The sequence below is a fragment of the Oryctolagus cuniculus genome, chromosome 18, assembly GCF_964237555.1.
Source record: "Oryctolagus cuniculus chromosome 18, mOryCun1.1, whole genome shotgun sequence".
In the NCBI taxonomy this organism is placed as follows: Eukaryota; Metazoa; Chordata; class Mammalia; order Lagomorpha; family Leporidae; genus Oryctolagus; species Oryctolagus cuniculus.
The window spans coordinates 23963654-23985286 of NC_091449.1; the positions used below are offsets into that span (position 1 = coordinate 23963654).

At 41.1% G+C, this 21633-nt stretch overlaps 1 protein-coding gene across 2 annotated transcripts in view; it reads right to left on the bottom strand.

Moving 5' to 3' along the window:
- Positions 1 to 5259: 5259 nt before the first annotated feature.
- The window catches only part of ZNF507 (zinc finger protein 507), a 38515-nt gene continuing 22141 nt past the window's right edge, over positions 5260 to 21633 (bottom strand). For both annotated transcript variants that reach the window (XM_008274579.4, XM_008274578.4), the window contains 2 exons: positions 9158 to 9292; positions 5260 to 9053 (listed from right to left, as the gene is read on the bottom strand). In XM_008274579.4, the coding sequence (XP_008272801.1) occupies positions 8690 to 9053; positions 9158 to 9292 (499 nt within the window). In that variant the 3' untranslated portion in view covers positions 5260 to 8689. The remainder of the gene's footprint in view (positions 9054 to 9157; positions 9293 to 21633) is intronic.

Genomic DNA, 21633 nt, shown 5'->3' on the forward strand with positions numbered 1-21633 from the left:
AAGCACTGCCCAGAGCTCTCCCAGGACTTTGCCAAGGTGTTTTGTAACTATCTCACTGAATCCCTATAACTACGAGCTAGGTCTCATAGTATGGATTTTACAGTCATCATCATCATCATCATAAAAAGCCAAGAGAAAATAACAGAAATCATGAGAGGTTACAAAGAAGGCCGAAGGCCATGTCCCAGAGCAGCCGGGGCAACCACACACAGCTTGTGTGCAGCGCCTGGTGGTCTGGACACCACACATCCTCCCCACCCCCTTGCTTCACACGGGACCCGGTGCCTGCTTTCCCATCAGGAAGATTCACGCTTGTTCCTCGGCTATTACAAAGTAATTTTAACAATTGTCAGACAACACACTGGAGCCTTTCTCACCAGCATCTGTGCTCAGGGTTGCTCCAGGCAGGCCCAGGTGCTGAAGAGCCGCATTGGGAGGAATGGCAGCACAGGCTGCGGCTCTCAGCGTGGGGTCTGGGACCATCGCTCCAGGGGGCCTCAGCCTCACCGACAGTCTTCCTGCTTCCTATGCAGAGAGGCTTAGAAAACGAAAATAACGCTGAAACCGCTGGCTCCTACAGTTGTTAAATATTTCATCGCCAAACTTTTTTTTCTTTTGCACAATGCTAGTTACAGGAAAGCAGAAATACAGTTTAAGATGTGAACCACATCCTGCTGTACTTTTTCTCTGACATCCTGAAATAGCATTTTCTAACACCTTTTGTGGTTGGAAATAAGGAATTTAAATAGGACTGCAGATATAAACAAAAAGAGCAAGATGTGGATTGATGTGCCTATTTCAGTAAAAGGCAGCCACATCATTTCTGAAATATGGTTACTAAAATTAATGACAAGTAGACAAAAATTCAGAAATGTGCAGTGTAGTGACAATAAGCCTTAAAATAACACTAGTGCTCGCGAAAAGCCTGAAATGAGTAACTTGCTTTGTTGAAGGTCTTTTTAGGTCACAGTTTCCTACCGTGTACGCATTTACAATTACATACTCCACAACTAGTTTTAAAGACCACACTGATTATTGGTATTGGTGGCAAGAATGTAATTATATTCTGTTTTACCTTTTAACACATGACTAAGCTGAGAAATCGTAACAATGAAATAGGTGGGTCTGAGCTCATGGCCAAGGAGTCATTACTTTCTGGTATCTGCAAATAAAATTCTATCTAATATGTAGAATTATTTAAAACAAAAGGCCCCAAGTACCTCAGTATTACCATAGAAGTACCTGTTCTTACATTCAGCTTTGCAAACTGTTACAGAATGGCGCCTTCAGTATCTGGATTTAAGTAACACAGCTGGTGTAACTACGGTTGAGTTTGGAACTCAAAAGGCACCAATATCAGACAGTTTTACTACATGGCAGTAAATTTATACTAGGGGCTGGCCTTGTGGCATAGTTGGTTAAACTGCTGCCTGTGATGCCAGCATCCCATATAGGCGCAGTTTCAAGTCCTGGCTGCTCTACTTCCAGTCCGGCTCCATGCTATTTTTTTTTTTTTTTTTTGACAGGCAGAGTGGACAGTGAGAGAGAGAGACAGAGAGAAAGGTCTTCCTTTGCCGTTGGTTCACCCTCCAATGGCTGCCGCTTCTCCTGGTCTCCCATGGGGTGCAGGGCCCAAGTACTTGGGCCATCCTCCACTGCACTCCCGGGCCACAGCAGAGAGCTGGCCTGGAAGAGGGGCAACCGGGACAGAATCTGGCACCCTGACCAGGACTAGAACCTGGTGTGCCGGCACCGCAAGGCGGATGATTAGCCTAGTGAGCCGCGGCGCCGGCCTGGCTCCATGCTATTGTGCCTGGGAAAGCGGCAGCAGATAGCCCAAGTGCTTGGACCGAAGCACCCATGTGGGAGACTTACAAGAAGCTCCTGGTTCCTGGCTTCAGCCTGGCCCAGTCCTGGCCATTGCGGTCTTTTGATGAGTGAAGCTGCGGCTGGAAGATCGTGGTCTGTCTCTCCCTCCCTCTCTCTATAACTCTGCCTTTCAAATAAATAAATACATCTTACAAAAATATTTATATTAGGGGCCAGCACTGAGGCATAAGGAGTAAAGACACCGCCTGCAGTGCCAGAATCCCACATGGGCAACCGGTTTGAGTCCCGGCTGCTCCACTTCTGATCCAGCTCTCTGCTGTGGCCTGGGAAAGCAGAGGATGGCCCAGTCCTTGAGCCCCTGCACCCACATTGGATCGGCTCAGCTCTGGCCGTGGCAGCCATCTGGGGATTGAGCCAGCAGATGGAGGACCTCTCTCTCTCTCTGCCTCTGCCTCTCTGTAACTCCGTCTTTCAAATAAATAAACAAATCTTTAAAAAAAATTTATATTAGGCCGGCGCCGCGGCTCACTAGGCTAATCCTCCGCCTTGCGGCACCGGCACACCAGGCGGATTCTGTCCCGGTTGCCCCTCTTCCAGGCCAGCCCTCTGCTGTGGCCAGGGAGTGCAGTGGAGGATGGCCCAGGTGCTTGGGCCCTGCAGCCCATGGGAGACCAGGAGAAGTACCTGGCTCCTGCCATCGGATCAGCGCGGTGCGCCGGCCGCAGCGCGCTGGCCGCGGCGGCCATTGGAGGGTGAACCAACGGCAAAGGAAGACCTTTCTCTCTGTATCTCTCTCTCACTGTCCACTCTGCCTGTCAAAAAAAAAAAAAAAAATTTATATTAGATGACTAAATTTAAACTTAATTCAAAGGAAGCTCTACTATAATACATCTTTTTTTTAAAAAACCGATTTTTTCATTTATGTGAATAACAGGGAGAGAGAGAGAATGAATCGATCTTTGACCCCAAATGCCTGAGTCATCATCTTCTGCCGGCCAGGTGCATTGGCAGGGAGCTGGATCAGAAGCAGGGAGTAGTCGGGACTGGAGCCATCACTCCCAATATGGGATGTGGGCAGATTAAGCTACTGTGCCATAATGCCTGTCCTTATAATAATACACTTTTCTAAGATAAACAATTTAAATAGTGTTGCAAAAAAACCTGATTAAAAAAACCAAAGCTGTCATTTTTTAAATAAACACTTCATGATTCAAACGATAAAACTAGAGAACAGTACATTCTCTTATTAATGTACTAACAGAAAAATGAGGTCTGTAGTCCCCTAACAGTACTCAAACTGGATTTTGCTGCATATGTAGGACTCTGGAAATGGTTTAAGCATCTCACATCCATTTGGATCCTGTGATATACAGCAAAACACTCCACCTAAGTCAGTCTATCGTATGGCACCAATTAAAAACAGAAACTTCTCTAGGAATTTATAGGGCCAAAAACGTTCTCATTTTACATCCTTGCTGATTGATTTGGAAGAAATCTGTGCAGGAGAGTACTGTGACTTTTTCTTAGCTCTGCCAGTTTAATCGACAGCTCTAATTCAGAGCCAACTACACCCTCCTCCTCACCCGTGAATTTGGCTTTAGAGTCGCACACGCTATTCATTATAAAGAGGTGCACATCTCAGGCTCTTTTCTTACATCCTGGGTTACTCAAGTCACTGGTCAGCCCAGTTGAATGCATTGTTTGCTGTGGCTCCATGGTGCCACGGTTTACAGATGCAGGTGGTATGACTCCATCACCAGTGGTAGTGCCACCCACACTGAGAGGGTGAAGCAGGTTGTAAGGAGGAAAACAACACTTTTTATAGTAGCATTATTTAACTTATTTTTATGCATTATTTATTTACAACCTACAGAGAGACCTCTTATCTACTGCTTCACACCCCAGTGCTAGAAGTGGTCCCTAGCTGGGGCCAGTGCCAGGAGCCAGGGACTCATCCCAGGTCTCCCTAGTGGGTAGCTGGAACTCAGTCACTTGAGCCATCATCACTCCTCGTAAGGTCTGCATTAGCACCAAGTTGGACTCAGGAGCAGAGAAAGGTTATCAAACCCAGGTACCTGATAGAGGATGCAGGCATCTTGGCCACAAGGCCAGACGCCTGCTCCTTGTGTTGTTATTTTAAACAAACTGTGTTTGGCTTCAAATATCAAGAGATTGATGAAACAGGTTGAGGTTGTAAAGTATGGGTAAGAGCTGCAGAAGACTATGTGGACTATAAAAATGACAGAAGAGGAAACAATATAATTTAGTTACAAAATACTACTATAAAAAGCTTTCTTTATAAAAAGCTCTTTTCTTTCTGGTAGCTTTGTGGGCCATACAGTTTCTGTCACACAATTACTCAGCGCTGCTATTATACCTTGAAAATAGCCATTTATGATACAAATAAGAGAGTGTGGCTGTCTTCCAATACAACTTTATTTACAAAAACAGTGTGGTAGGCAGAATTTGAAGCGAGGGCCATAGCTGGCAAATCCTCCTTCTAGACCAGCACTGTTCAAGAGAAATATAAAGTAAGCCACACATGTAATTGAAAATGTTCTAGTAGCTACAGTGAAACAAAAACAAACAGGTGAAATTAATTTTTGTGATATATTTTATTTAACCCAATGTATCCAAAATATCATTTCAACATGTAATCAATATAAAATACTATCAATGAGATGCTTTACATTTTTTTTGTACCAAGTCTTTGCAATTGTGGTATATTTTACACTTACAGAACGTATTAGCCATACTTCTAATAGCCACATGTAGCTGGTGGTGACCAAATGGGGCCACAGGTTCTAGCCTTTCCATGCTAGGATTGCTAACTAATTTGGCAGTCAGGACACAGTGATGAGATTTTGCCTCTAGGGGGCACAGGACAAGGAATTACAGCTTTTGGGAAACAAAGAATTTGGCCTTGGTCACTTTTAAGCTGAGGTAGCCCAGGATTCCAGGGCACAAACTGATAATCAGACCAATGATCCAGTCAGATGATGCTAGCGTCACCTGCCGATGCAACAAACCTCACATCGAGAGACTTGGTACAGACCACAAAATGACCAAAGTGTGAACACACTATTGTCATCTCTGGCCTTCAGTAAAGAACGCTAATTGTCATTAGCAGAATATTCAGTGTGTGATTTGGAAAATAAAATGTAGACCTGTATAGGAAGGAAAAAAATGCTTCGAATTCATATTGAACTTTTAAAACGATGAAGATAACTAGCTTTCTCAATTATCTTGGTATAGCACAGTTCAATGCTGGTCAGCAACAGTTTAACAAATTACCAAAAGGTAAACAAGGCTCAGCTTACCCCCCGGGACGCTTTTAATTATTGAAACACAACTTCCTAGGTAATCAAATCAACATTTCCAGGTTAGGACTGGCTATGAATCACTATTAATAAAACTTAGAGACCAGTATTTTTAACAAAAAATTTATTACCAAAATACAATATTAAAGTCAATACATGACAAACTCCTGTAAAGCAAAATAAATTATTCTAACATTGTACAGTATTTCCAAAGGTAGTTAGAGAAGCGCTATGGACTTTGCCTCACTGTTCTGAACAGATGAACTGTTCTACCATGAACGCAATCCTAGAGGTTCAGCTTTAAGGCATGCAGCTTGATGTGCAGGATAATTTTACAAAATGCAAATCATCCTATTTTAATAAGATACAGTGTCAGAATTAACTGTAGTCTTTACATGTCAGTGTTCCAGAAATTTTTATACTTTGGCTATAGAAGCAATGCCATAGTGTTACACAATACTTATTTCTTAAAAAAATACATGTATTCATGTCCATGAATATCAAACTCAAATTTCTATTAAATATATTTTATAGAATATTACTTAGAGCACCTTGCTGTACAATAAAAAAAGATTAAATAAGTGTCTATGAAAACTAAAAATATAGTAAGTCTCAATAGAGAAGCCTGCTTGTCTCTGTCAAGCCAAGCACACTGCGGGAAGACACAATGTAAACATGGATGCCCACCATTTGTTTCGTGAGAAAGAACAGAGAAAACTATGGAATCACCAACGCTACCTTAGATAGGATTAAAGATCTAGAGAAAGGCTTCAGTCAGTGTCACTACGTTGCACTGTCTGCGGTCTACAGATCAGATGGAAGGTAAGCACGGTACTGCGGGAACACTGGGGACTCCAACCATGTGCTTGTTTATTAAGACCGGGAGTAAACGACAGAGCTCTGAAAAATATCTCATAATGATCAGAATGCATCACCTTTTCCCTCGCCAGCGCTGCCTTATCCAGTAAGTTTCCTTTAAAATCGAACTTCACTATCAAATTCTGGAATTGTAGGTGTTCAGAGCAGAAAACAAATACAAGGAGCATTGGATAACAAAAGGTCTAACAGCAATAAATAAAGTGATATTCCTATAAAGCAAACTACTACTGATTATTTTAATAGCTATCTCTTTTACAATTACAATTGCATATTTAATCTTCATTATTACTTTAAGAAAACTCAACTGTTCGTGGTAGAGACACTGTTAAATTAAGGCTTGCCACAAAACAACAGGAAGGTATAGAACATTCTTGGTATATGATTCCTCCGACAGGCCAGGAGAAAGCTTTTAAGACATTCAAAAGCCAGAATTCCATGAAAGGTTAAAGGCTTTGAACCTGTGGGTTAATTTTCCCCCATGAACTAGGGAAATTTTAAATCCATGATTCCAAATGGAAAGACTTAAGTAGCAACCAACGGAAGTGGTTTAAGGAAATGGAAGAAAGGTAATTTAAATAGTCACACTATTGAAGTTTTGGGGATACTTTGGTTATTAGTATTTTCCAAATGATTACATAAAATGAAAGACAAAGAAAATTTATCAAACAAAATTCTTGTCAGGTTGTTAACTTCTGGAATAACAGATTTTATAAAGAAATAATGAGTCACAGTTATCAGCAATGAAAAAACTGGCCGACATGAGCGGCAATAACATGAGTGGTAAAAAATGTGACTCTTTAAAATACTTTATTTGAATTTGAAATAAATATTTCAATTCTGAAAACAGGAGAAAATGAATTTAAATCCAAATACAATGGATTTGGGGTATATAATTTAGTATATATAACTTCATGTTTTTTTTTTTTTAAAAGCACAAATCAGAAATGGATTGTTTCATAAATAAAAGCTAACTAAATCATAGAGCTGCAAAGTTACAATCAATTGTTTAAATATCATTAGCAAAATGAGATAAAAAATAAAAACAAATCAGACAATGTTTCAAGACACCTGGCCCCACTTAAATAGTTCCTAATACTATCTTTAAAATATTAATTCAATTCATAACTGGACTTTGGAAACAAAATGTCTACAGAGTTGCCCACTCAAAAAACTCTGTTTCGCACGTTCTAAGTTTAGCAGAGTCATGGCCTTAACTCTAGATGTTAAAAAATCAGGATTCAGAATATTCAGAAACTCAGAAATAGCACCGTGAAAACTGGCGCACTGGCCTTTTGACTTGTAGGTGAAGTTCACGTTAATAAACAATGCATAAATAAGTGAATACAACTACAAAAACAGAAACGACCTGTGTCTTTCACCTTTGGAAATAACTATAGTACAAAATGTGAAATTAATGAGATTACGTCTATTTGATGGCAAAAGCACTTTTAGTTGGTTTTTAACATGTCCTATATCATACTGGAAATTCCATTTGGAATTTCTTAGAAATCCTATGGATTTACTGAATGCTGTTTGTTGATTAAGTTTTTATAAAGAACCTGAATTTCTACTGTATTTTAGTCACATTTGGTTTCTCCTCTTCTGTTAAACATGACTAAACTAATAAACTCCAGGAAGGAAAATCTCAAGAGCAGCACTCATTTTAAAAGGCTCCTGAATTTTACCCCACATCCAGCTGATTTTCACCTTACGAGTTCAAATTATTTCTATGGGGCTGATGATCAAAAGCAAGTTTTCATACCCTGTTGCCTCAGCAGACTCTCAGATAACCAGCATGATCTCGTTTAGCCGAGAGGATTAGGAGGACCGTGTATCTAGGCAAAGCGTGCTGTGTCCCATCAAACACTCTGAAAAGAACCTGTGAGAAGTGCACTGTGCCCAGTGAATTACCATTTCTGTGAACTTGAGATCTGTTTCAAGTCTGATGGGAATTCACCTATTTCCTCCTTTGCCCATAAGAAATTCATTGTAATTTAAGACAATAATTTACTTCTTAATTGCATTGCTGACAGTCCAGATTTGGTTTAGAGGTCTCTCTTTTCCTTCTTTTTTTTTTTAGGCGTAAAGGGAGAAATCTCAGCTCGGGTAGAGGATTAATTCCTATAAATTGAGGGAACGATTTAAGTGGGTCATTTTAAAGCCCTCCGTTTCCCTGTCGACTCTGTCGGTGACACAGAAAGAAACCCTGTTCGAGCTGCCTCCTTCTTCTCACCAGAGGCCTGTCATCCTAGAGCTGGCATGTGAAACGTGAGAATGAAGAAAACGAGGCTCTGCTGCAGACTGCAACACAGATAGCATACATTTTAGAGCAACGCCTTGCAAAGCCCTTTCGTAACTCTTCTTGCATTTCTACACTACAATAAGCTTTTGATAATAAATACACTCGACACTAACATGGGTGATAGAGGGTTAATACAGGTTTACATTTTTGCTTCCTCCTCAACCTACTTCCCTTCACTGCTTACCCATCTGGAATTCATTTTACAACGGGTTTAGTTCCAAAGTTGCATCTGTCACTTCTGAAAACCATACCGACTCTTTTTTCTGTGTCTAGTAAATTAGCTACCTGACAACAAAGGTGAGGCTGTGGTTTAAGGGGATCCTCGTCTACCAAGTTCTTCTTCAAGTGATTATTTCCCCTAACTTGTGTTTACGGTTGTGTTGTGGTCCTTGTTTAGGATGATGTTGACAATCTCACCCTCATGCTCTTTCATATGATCCAAGAGATTTTCTTTGCTGGTTGACTCAAAACCACAAATACAACAACAGAAGAGTAAAACACAATACTCCATACCAGGAGGGGCAAGGTTGGAGTTTTTTTCTAAACTATATGAGGTATTATTTGTTGGGCTCAGTTTCTCATTCTCGTTGGGATCTACAACTTCACCGGGAGCCTGGGAAATCAGCTCTGAGGATGACACGGAGTTTTCTGAACTTCCAGTGACAGGGTCGGCTCTCTCTTCACTGCCGGTTAGAGTCTTTCCAGAGGATTTTCCAAGAACTCTTCAAAACAAAACATACAAAGCTTGAATGAGTCATAATGTCGGACTAGTGGTTTTAATCCTAGCTTTATCTATAGCAATAAAGGGAAGGGGTAGAAGAGATACCTGCCACTTTGGGAAATTGCGTCATTGATAGCCTTGTTCACTTGTTCGTAGTTGTAATTTTGGTCACTTGCATGCTTCCACATGTGAGACTTCAGAGAAGGAGGATGGCTGCACACGTAGCCACACAAAGAGCATCTGAAAGACAGGCATGCACAACCTTAACACTTCATGAGAGTCTCGTGGCAATTATTACATTTCAGATTGAGAAGCTACCGCATACATTAAAAAAAAATTATTTATGGGGTCAGGGCTTTAGTGTAGTGGGTAGAGCCGGCAGTTGCAGTGCTGGCATCCATCCCATACAGATGCCATTCGAGTCCCAGCTGCTCCACTTCTGATCAAGCTCCCTGCTAATGGACTGGGAAAGCAGCAAAGGATGGCCCAAGTGCTTGGGTCCTACTCCCACCTGGAAGACCTGAAAGCAGCTCTGGCTCCTGGCTTTGGATCAGCTGAGCCCTGGTAGTTGTGGCCATCTGGGGAGTGAACCAGTGGATAGAAGACCCTCCCCCCCCCGCCGTCTCCCTCTCTCTTTCTGTAACTATCTCTACCCTTCAAATAAATAAATAAAGAAATCAAAAAAAGATTTGTTTGGCCAAGCCAAAGCCAGGAGCTTCATCTGGGTTCCCCCCAGGCTGCAGGGGCTCAAGCACTTGGGCCATCTTCCACTGCTTTCCCAGGCGCATTAACAGGGAGCTGGACCAGAAGCAGAGCAGCTGGGACTTAACCGGTACACATAAGGGATGCTGGAGCTGCAGGTGCTGGCCCCGAAACAAACTGTTGCATATATTTGGGAACATTTGGTAAAATGTGAATTTCACAATGAAGCCCTTTAAAAGTAATAGACTATTTTTTAGAGTACTTTTAAATTTACAGAAGAAAATTGGTCACATAACAGATTTCCCATCCAGCCCTTCTACCTATTTCCTCTTATTAACATTGTGCATTAGTGTAGTATAATAGTAGAAAGTGATGAATCATACTATTATTAAAGTCCACAGCTTACATGAGCATTCTACCTGTTCTGACAAATGTGTACTATCACGAAGCCACCACTGGTCTTATCCTGAGGAGTTTCACTAACTTGAAATCTTCCACCTAGTCAGCCCTCTCTCCTTGTCCCAGTCCCTGGTAACCATGCATCTCTTTTTAGTATCTCCGTTTTGCTTTTCCTAGAATGTCATATAACTGGAGTCACAGCAACATGTATTTACAGCTCCTTTATGTTTTTAGTGGCTGAATAGCTTTTTCTTACTGCTGAGTAAGATCCCACTGTATGGATATACCACAGTTTATTTACTCATTCACCTGAGGAAAAACAACTTGGTTACCAGTTTTTTATAATCGTGAACAAAGATGATATAAACATGCATTTGCAGATTTTTCTGTGACTAGAAGGTTTCACCCTTTGGGTAAATAACTAGGAGCATAACTGCTAGACTGTATTGTAAAACTATGTTTGTCTTTTTTAGGAAATTGCAAATGTACTTTGCAAAAGACACTTAATTACAAACTTCATCAATCAGATAGCTCAACCGAATTCTTTCTTATACCAGTAAGCAATAACAAAGCATAAAGCAAATCAAAGAGTAAACAAAACAATTAGATAAGGACAGGTACTAAAACCTTACTCTCGCCCCTCGCCAATTTAACTTCATGACAGCACTAGTAGTATTCCTTTATTAAATGTCCTGAGGACCAGCTCCAACGCCAAAGGTCTTTGATCTCAAGAAATACCAGCCTAGATAAAGACAATACAGCAGTATTTTCCAGAGAACTCCTAAGAAATTCAACCCCAAAGATGCTCGGTGACATCAGTCAAGGAAATGCCCTGGATTGGCAGAGATGAGTAGGTCTGCTAAGATCCTTCACCATGTGGAGACAGGGAAAGCACAAGCTGCATGCATGTATACACAAGCATTGCAAAGAACAGTGTGGCAGCAGCTCTTAAAAACCTGCCACCCACAAAGTCCAGGTTTAGGTGTTCACGCTAAAGGCATTCTCAAACACACTCACAAAGACATGCCTATAAGAATAATACTGAGGCCATGCATAGTAAAAACCAAAACGAAACAAAAACCTATAACCAGTGTTCTTCCACAAGGATATGGAACACATAATGGAACATTATAGAGTGGTTGAAATAAAGAACTAGATCTACACGGATGAACCGATGTCAATAAAAGAAGCAACAAAAAGATTTGCTCTGTTGTTATTAATACACACATACACGTTATGTGTAAAGTTACTGAAAAAATGCCTAAAACAACACACGTTAACTTCAGGACAATGAGTTAGTGGGCAGGAAGAGCTGAAGATGTGAGGTTCTGGCTATTTCTATAAAATTTTACTTCTTTACAATGTGGTAAAATGTTTGAAATGTTTTATTCTTTTAATATTTTAAAAAATGCTATCCTATTTTCCTTAAGACTTTAAGGACAAATAAAATTACCACATTTATTACTGGCGACACACACAAAAAACTTAATTCATTTTATTTTGCTTACTCCCATTTAAGATGCATCAATTTTGTGACAAATCTCAATAAATGTGTTTTCAGCAGTATCTCCATAGAAGGGCCAGCATGGCCATCACTCTCAGCCCAAGCCATTAAACTGGGTGCCTGTGTATCACTGCACTGGTCACACCGTAGCCTGTCGTGTGGTTGCAGTCCACTGCTTAAGTGTTCTGGTATCAGCTCACTGAAAGGAATGCCAGCCTCATGCCGGTGTTGGGCACTCAGTCAACACTAAGCAAGAGAGGGCCCAGTCATTTCTCCCTAGAACTTTCACTAAGTCAATGCCTGCATGTAACTTGAGCCTGTGAGATAATTTATAATACCAATACTCTCCTATTTATGTCATGCAAAGGGAAAACAGACCTGAAATCTTGGTTGTTCAAATTACTTGTCTCCTCATGTATTCAATGCTGTTGCTCTGAAGCCTCACGAGAAACTTCCGTATGCAGAATGAACCACACTGCACAAAGGGTCCCCTGTGTGGAAGTCAGTGTCATGCAAGTAGAATTTCACACGTCATGAAAACCGAGGGAAAAACCCCAGCTTAAACAAGTGGGGAGTAAGAGTGGCTTTCAAAAGCTGGGCAGCAGTAGGGAGAGGGGGCTGGTACAAAACTACATCCAGAGCCAGCCAGGACAATTACTTCCTGGTGTCCACGGCACAGCAGAGTGACTACAGTTAGCAACACTTTATGGTGTACTTCAGAGTGGCATCAAGAGAGGACATTCTGAATAGTCGCAGCAAAAGCGCAGTTTCAGGTGATGGGCATGCCCACTACCCTGATTTGATCATTACACATTGTATACACGTATCAACGTATCACACTGCATCCCATAAACACATTTATTAAAAATAAAATAAAAAGAAACCCCAGAAATTTCAAATTTATCTTGTAAAATCTCTCCAATATTACTTAAACCTTAAGGAAAAAAAAGTGTTAGCCGGCGCCGCGGCTCACTAGGCTAATCCTCCGCCTTGCGGCACCGGCACACTGGGTTCTAGTCCCGGTCAGGGCGCCGGATTCTGTCCCGGTTGCCCCTCTTCCAGGCCAGCTCTCTGCTGTGGCCAGGGAGTGCAGTGGAGGATGGCCCAAGTGCTTGGGCCCTGCACCCCATGGGAGACCAGGATAAGTACCAGGCTCCTGCCATCGGATCAGCGCAGTGCGCCGGCCGCAGCTCGCTGGCCGCGGCGGCCATTGGAGGGTGAACCAACAGCAAAGGAAAACCTTTCTCTCTGTCTCTCTCTCTCACTGTCCACTCTGCCTGTCAAAAATAAATAAATAAATTAAAAAAAAAAAAACTGTTGAGCTATTCAATTAAGTAACTGCTCTCTTATTTTTTGAGTGGGGGAGAGACAAAGAGAGAGAAGAGTTCCCATGTACTGGTTCACTCCCCAAGTGCCTACAATGGCTGAGGCTGTGCTAGGGTTGGGAGCGGGGACTCAATCCAAGCCTCCCACACGAGTGGCAGGGACCCAACTGCCTGAGCCATCATCACTGCCTCCTAGGGTTCCCATTAGCAGGAAGTTAGAGCAGGAGCTGGAGCCACAACTCCAACTCAGGCACTGGGGATTTGGGATGTGAACAGCCTAGATCGCATCTTAACCTCTAAGGCAATGCCCATGCCTGTTCTTTTTCCAAAAACAGAAATGTTGGGGTGGACACTGGAGTACAGTAGGTTAAGTCAATGCTTGGGATGCCTGTATCTCATGTCAGAGTTCATGAGATTGAGTCCCACTTCTGCTTCTGATCCAGCTTCCTGCTAATGTGCCTGAGAGGCAGCAGATAATGGTTCAAGTACACCTGACATCCACGTGAGAGACCTGGATGAAGTTCCTGGCTCAGTCTTGGCTATTGTGGACGTCTGGAGGGTAAACTAGCAGATGGAAGATCTCTTTCCCTCTACCTTCCCAAATAAATTAAAAAATAGATAAACATTTAAAAAATCAAAATTACACTTCTCAATTTCTGAACTGTCATAGGTTTAAAGGAAAGTTGAGCTTTTTCTGCTTAACATGTTACATCCCTGTGGTATGTGTGCCATAAATAAGGAAACAATGTTGACATATTATTAACTGAAGTCCATACTTGATTTGGTTGTCCTGTTTTTTAATCTAATGTGCTTCTTGTAGTCCAGGATCTTACCTAGGATACCAGGTTACGTTTACTCAAATGTTTCCTTAAGATCTACGTTCTAACAGTTTCTCCAACTTGCTTTATTTTAACTGATCTTAAGATTTGAGGCCTACTGGTTAGACATTTTGTAGAATATCCCCTAAGTTGTGGCTGTCTGATGTTCCTCTCATGGTTAGACTCATTTTTTGGGTTCTTGGGAGAAAGATCGTAGAAGTAACTGGCACTCTCATTACAACTATCTGTATGACAACAGTACTGATGTGGGTATTTCACTGGAGAATGTATCGGGAACCAAGAGCTAGATGCCAGGTAAACTACTTTAATTTTGTAGGCCGGTGCAGTGGCTCACCTGGCTAATCTTCCACCCGTGGCGTCGGCACCCCGGGCTCTAGTCCCGGTTGCTCCTCTTCCAGTCCAGCTCTCTGCTGTGGTCTGGGAGGGCAGCAGAGGATGGCCCAAGTGCTTGGGTCCCTGCACCCGCATGGGAGACTGGGAGGAAGTACCCGGCTCCTGGCTTCGGACTGGCGCAGCGCCGGCCATGGTGGCCATTAGGGGAGTGAACCAGTGGAAGGAAGACCTTTCTGTCTCTCTTTCACTGTCTATAACTCTCTCTCTGTCTCTCTCACTAACTCTGCCTGGCAAAAAAAAAAAAAAAATTTTTTTTTGTAAAGAGTTTCTTCCCTGATTTCAAAGATTCACAGTGAAAATTTAGAAATGACAGGGGAAGGGGTAGAAAATAAAAACCACTCAATTGATTTTGGTGTCTATTTTCCAGTCTTTAAAAATTCATATATTATTTTATAAAGCTGAGATCAAGTAAGCCTGCTCTTCTGTTGCTATTCTCCGATATACACTTTTTACACTAAATATTTAATGGCTGCCTAGTAATGGCAGCACTGGATGGAACTGGTAGAATCTTATCGCTAATTCCCTACTGTTTCAGGTAAAAAAGTAATTCTAAAAGCTGATAATTATCTTCATGTTAAGAATCACAAGCACTTAAACCTTTGGATAAAATAATTAAGAACATAGTCCATAAGCTCTAATGTGTGTACCAACGGAAGTATATGCACACTCTTTTTTTTTGGGTGGGGAGCTATTCCAGGAATATTGACAACTCAGTATTAGGAAAGCTGTGATGAGGATTCACCATTTGAAAGGATCAGGATAGAAAAGTTACATTTTTATTGTTCTTACTGAAAGTTATCTTAAAAAATTCTAAATCCATAAAAATCCTTAAACAAAGATGAAATTACAAAGGAAAATACAATGGATCTCCATGATCAAGCTTCAATAATTATTTATTGGCTTTTTGCTTAACTTGCTTCATATTTTCTCCCCACTAAAATTTCCTTGATTTTTATGGAAATGTTTTACTCAAATTAGGATCCAAAAAAACTCTAAGTATTACATTTGGTTGGTATATATCTTTTTTTTTCTTTAAAAAAGATTTATTTATTTGAAAGGCAGAGTTGCATAGAGAGGAGAGAGACAGAGAGATCTTCCATTCACTGGTTCACTCTCATGGCTACAATGGCTTGGGCTGGGCCAGGCTGAAGCGAGGAGCAAGAGCTTCTTCTGGGTCTCCCACATGGTTACAGGGTACATTAGCAGGGAGCGGGATCAGAAGTGGGGTGACTGGAACTCAAACCAGTGCCATAAATTGCAGGTGGTGCTTCACCCATTACACCACAATGCCAACCCTGGTAAATATCTTAAATCTCTTCTGATCTACACTAAGTCTTTCCCGCAATGTCCTCATGCTGTGGATATGCCTTGTAGAATTCCTCACATTGTGGAATGCACTGATGACTTTCTGATGATACAGTTCATCAAGTTCCTCCCTCTCTTGTATTTCTTGTAAACTGCTAGTGGACCTAGAGAAAAGAGTCTTCATCTCAACACTATGGACACTTTGGGCCAGATAATTCTTAAGCAGTGGGGCCGTTCTGGGCATTGTAGGTTGTCTAGCAGTGTTCCTGGCTCCTACCCACTTGAAGCTCATAGTACCCTCTCTCTCAGCTGTGATAAACAGTAATGCCCTAAAGGATACCTTTACAAATATTTTTCAAAGACATACAGATGACTTTCAAAACAATCCATGATGCTATATCTGCGGTCATACAAATCATTTGCTTCCAAGTTTAAATCAGTTTCTTAACAATCTAATCGTTAAACACCAATGCTGGTTTATGAGACTACTGAAACTTATGAAGCTTGGTGCAGTTTACTACAGCGAGAACCTGAAATACCCAGTTTCAGCTAAAGTATTTCCATTCCATTGTTGTAATTAACAGCATGCATGGACTGCCTCGGCCACTGTCCCCACTGTGGGAGCGCCGCTCCAGGCCTCCCTTGCTGGACTGTCTCCTCGTTTCCGCGGGTCACTGTCCCCGTGCTTCTGCCTGCTCAGAGTTCTTCAGCACTGTGACTGCAGGCTGGCCACTCTGCTTTTAGAACGCTCCTTCTCATAAAGCAAGGAAATAAACTGGTTTGAAATGATATTTTCACTCACAAAACAAACGACAAAACAATAATGCCCCTAGAGATTGGCAAATGTCCTCTGAGGAGGCAAAATTCAGTGATTTAGAAGATTCATTAAACACAAGGTCAGAGTTTAAAAAAATATATACATCATGGTTACAGCTGTGTATCTCCTACTACCACACTTCAGGATGTACTGAGACCAGGCTGACAATACCTAAACCCAATATATAGTCTTAATAAGACTTCTTTGTAAAATCGGGTAGATGGATAATTCTTCAGCATGATAAACTGTACATATCTCAACCACAAACTAATATAAGGCTTAATGAAGAAATGCCAGAAGCATTTCCATCAAGCCTAAGAACAAAACAAGGTTGTTGACTTTCCCCACTATTATTCAGTGTTGTAGAGGTATTAACCAGTACAACGAGACAAGAAACAAAAAAAGAGGTATAAATATCATAGAGGAAGGGGTGAGAACAACATCTGCAGATAATAGTTCTGTAACTAGATAATGCAACAGAAATGAAAAACTGGCACAAATAATAAGATAAGTCTATAAAAACATAAAGCCAACATTCTGTATAGGTCAAGAAGCTTCCTATATACAACAACAACATTAAAATGCTGGGAGGAAGGAAAGGACACAACTTATAGTGGCAATGGGAAAAGAAACCCTACGTACGAGTATGCACAATAAAGACGTGTATGTGGTGGGGAGGAGGCAGACATTGCTTTGCACAGTTCTGTTATGCACAATTTCAGTTACCCTGGCTTCAATGCCAGCAGTCCTCCAACAGCATGATTCAAATTGCAGTTACTGTGATAGGTATACTAACTGTGAATAACTGTATAGTCAAAACTTCATTGTTTGCTCTCTAGCTCCCTGCTAAAACAGAGGTGCATCATGATCAATGACCAATCATTTTACTCCTTTCAAAGTCTGTCAGTGAGTGCTCATTGTGCTTCTTGTTCACACAGACAGCAAAGCTTATAGTTCTGTTGCCTCTTTGTCTCCCAGTGATAAACCCACAAGACATTTTACAAAAATGGACAGTGAAAAGGAGGGGAAATTTGTACACAAAATGCAAGTGCTACAAAAAACCAAGAAACGGTATCACTGGAAGCAAAATTAGACACAAATGCAAATGGATTTCCAGAACAAATAGTTGACCGTAGGGATGCTGCTCCTGCAGCCACTGAAGAACAGCATTTTCAGCCTTTGGGTCTTTCTAAGGCTGAACTCAGTGAAACAAATGAAGTTATGTGCCTTCCAGAGATAACTTATACTGGCAAAAATTTCACATGAAAGGAATTCTTGGAGATATTTCCTGATACCAAACAGCAAAAGATGAAATGCTGAAAGCTGATCCATTCTTACAAAGGACAGCTGACAATTTGCCAAGACATAGTAAGGATGCTTATTCCAAACTGTAAGAGATAACACATTTTAATTCTCCAAATTTTTAAGTTTGAAATCACAGGTGCCATGGTCTGAATGTATGTGTTTGTGGCCCCTGTAATTCCTATTTTGGAATGTAATTCCTAAGGTGACAGTATGAAGAGGTGGAGCATTTGGGAAGTAACTAAACTATGAGAGGGTAGACCCTGTGAATGGGGTTAGTACCTTTACATTGGCCTATTTTCCCATGTGAGTACTAAAATAAATTTATCTTTTAATCCTATTTCCACAAAATATACTTTAAAAAATTTATTTACTTGAAAGGCAGAGTGACAGAAAGAGGGACATCTTCCATTTGTTGGTTCACTTTCCAAATGCCAGCAACAGCCAGGTCTGGGCCAGGCTGAAGCCTGGAGTCCGACGCTCCACCTGGGTCTCCTACATGACTGGCAGGGGCTGAAGCACTTGAGCCATCATCTGCTGCCTCCCAGGATGCATCAGCAGGAAGCTGAATCAGAAATCGCTGTAGCCAGGCACCTGATGGGGAATGCAGGTGTCCCAGTGGTAGCTTGTCTTGCTGTGCCACAACACCTGCCCTTGCACAGATGTTCTGAAGTACTTTTATACACACACACACACACACACACACAAAACAAGAAATGTGCAGACTAATATAAATGAAGAAACTTTAACATACAGAATAGATGACTTAAAGGAATAAAAAAGTCTATATAAAGTTGTTAATTCTTTCTAATTAATCTAGAAACTTAACATGACCCCAATATAAATAATAATTACGTTAAGAGTAAACTAAGCAAGTGTTTATTTTAATACACAAGTGGTTGCTAAAATTCTTATGTGCCTACACATATCACTCATTCAAAACAAATAAAAAAATTGAACTACCCACAAAATCTACTTATCTCCAATTCCTTACCACTACTTTTCCTATAGATTTGGTTTAATCTGCATACATAACAGAAAAAAAGTTGTCATGTAAGAGTGGTATAAGGTACACACAGACTTAAAACAATAGTAAACACTGTATATGACATCTGCTAAAAATCATTACTACTACCTTAAGAGCTCTGGGTGTTCCTCAAGATCACATATTCCTTTCTCCCCAACAGAGGAACAATTTTCCAATTTCATATTGTGTGATTTGTTTTTCAGTCCTATCTCTGTGTATCCCTAAGGTAACTGTTTGTATGTTTTTGAGTGCATAAATACAAGCATACTTTATGCATTCTTCTGTGACCTGCTTCTTGCTTCTGAGATTCATTTATGTTAACAGGTACAGCTTATTTCCCTTACAAGGTACTCAATTTCGATTTTTTTTGCCTCTGTAGTTTCTCAATTTCCCTGACAGAAACTGCAGAGGTAAAATATTTAGAAGTTGTTTTAATATTTATCCAATGCTTTAGTTGCTATCATTGGGAGAGTAGTTCAGGTTATCTAGTCTACTATGTTGTCTGACACAGGAGCCCCCTGCTAACAGATATAACTTACATTCTTTGTACCAAAAAGGAATACAGAGGTAAGCACAAAGACAAATTTTAAAATATTAATTGCATAATTTCCCAAATTTTTAAATGTACATGTGCAGATTTCATGCAAAGTAGAATCATACTACAGATTTTTAATCATATTTTTGAAAATGTCCCATGAGTACTTTTCAAGTTGAAAATTATACATTTTTTTTTACAGGCAGAGTGGACAGTGAGAGAGAGAGAGAGAGACAGAGAGAAAGGTCTTCCTTTGCCGTTGGTTCACCCTCCAATGGCCCCCACGGGTGGCGCACTGCGGCCGGTGCACCGCGCTGATCCGAAGGCAGGAGACAGGTGCTTCTCCTGGTCTCCCATGGGGTGCAGGGCCCAAGCATTTGGGCCATCCTCCACTGCACTCCCTGGCCACAGCAGAGAGCTGGCCTGGAAGAGGGGCAACCGGGACAGAATCCGGCGCCCCGACCGGGACTAGAACCCGGTGTGCCGGCGCCACTAGGCGGAGGATTAGCCTATTGAGCAGTGGTGCTAAAATTATACATTTTCAATGGGCTATAATGCTCCATTCTACAAAAGTAGAATAAATTAACCACTAATTACGGTTAGAATGTTTCTGACCATTTGTGCAGTGTTGATCGTTTTTAGAATAAAGTCTATTTTCCTCCAGAACATTTAGGAACAACAAAGGAAAAATGGACATTCGCAGGTAAGATACAGACATCACCAATACACCTGTAGAGAGGCTCCCTGTGTGCCCCACCTTTGCCTCTTTTCCCCACTAGTTAGGAATATTCCTGGATTGCGGGACACAGCCATTTTTAAGGTTTTGAGCTGTCAGAGTTTACTAAATCAGAGAGAAACGAGTCAAGAGGAAACAAGTACATTCGAATTAATAATGGATACTGATGTAACAGTGCTAATCCCAATGCTAACAACCAGTGACTTCAGACCCAGAACTTCAGGGGAGAAAATCATGCTGGTGAAAACTTCCCTATTTCTTTGGTCTGGGTCTTGACTTGGTTAGTCTCTAGGTCTGATCCAATTAGGGACAACTGCTTTGAGAGGTTAGCTGGAAGAAACTGGATATCCTACAAGATTTGGGGTGACTTGAGTTTGAATGTATACAAAGATTTCAACAGAAGCTTCCCAATAGGTTCTTCCTATGCTTTTAAAGGAATGATAACCCAGAGAAATAACACTTCAAATTTTGTGATAAACCTGAAAAGGCCATTGTGAAAAAACAAACTCCTTCAAGTCATTCAAAAACACAAAAAAACAAAAAAACCCATACTTTTGCTCTCCAAATTATACTATCTGCTAAACTGATTTTCCTGAAAACAAATTTGAACTTCTCATAGACTGAGTTCTTCCCCAAGCCAACACCACTGACTTGAGTCATCACACCCACCAATGAAAAGAAACTTGAGACTCACTGTGGTGGAAGGGACAGTATAAGACTTCTAAGGGTGGGTCATAAAAAGCAATAAAGTTTTTGCCTATCTCTTACCTAAGAAGCTTTTTATTTGGCAATTTCAGGAGAAAAAAAATCATGTTATGTGTTCCATTGAAGCTCAGCCAGCATTAGCTACCAGAGAGTAGATGAGAAAGTCCTAGTGCCTGCACCCCCGGCTATCTAAGTCACCTCCAGCCTCCAAGCTTCCCTGCTGAGGCCCCAGATTGTATGGGCTAGAGGCAAGACATCGTCCAAATTGCTAGTCCAGATCTCCACAGTATACTGAAATAGCTACTATTTCACACCACTGAGCTGGGGGCAGCCTGTCATCCACTTCATGGTGTACCCCTGGCGTAGCTGAGATAAGCAGGATGGCATGGCACTAGCAGCAAGGATTCAAGACCTGGCCCTGCCACTTGTGAGACCATCTCCTACAGCCCTGTCTCCACATCCAAGGCTGTGTGAGGATCCAGTGAACTGACATGTACCTAGTACTCCACCACACTGCCTGGCCCACAAAAGGTGGTCTCGAGAATGTCAGCCATTATTATCCTTTCTTACATGTTTATACAGAAGCCATGTAATCAACGATGGACCATACTGACAAGCAATCTTGTCATTCTAAAATGTCACTCCTGCTGCCAAAACCTTTCTGCAATTTTTTTTCTGTGATTTTTCTCTCAGTTTTTGTGCCCAAGCTCACAAAAACAGAGTAGTTTTGCCCCAGTTGATGTGTCATCCCTGAAAATCAGCAAACATTTCTTTCTTCTGCACCATCTTCTACTTTACTCATCATTCTTGAACCAAAAACAAAAACACCAGTTTCAAAGTACAAAGACAAAAAATTCCTAACCACAAAGAAAAAGATTAAAAAACTTGTCTATGTTAAAACCAGAGATTTCTGTTCATTAAGACATCACTGAGAGCAGAAAGTCACAGTTTAAAAGACATCAGCAGTATATACAACAAATACTTGCATTCAG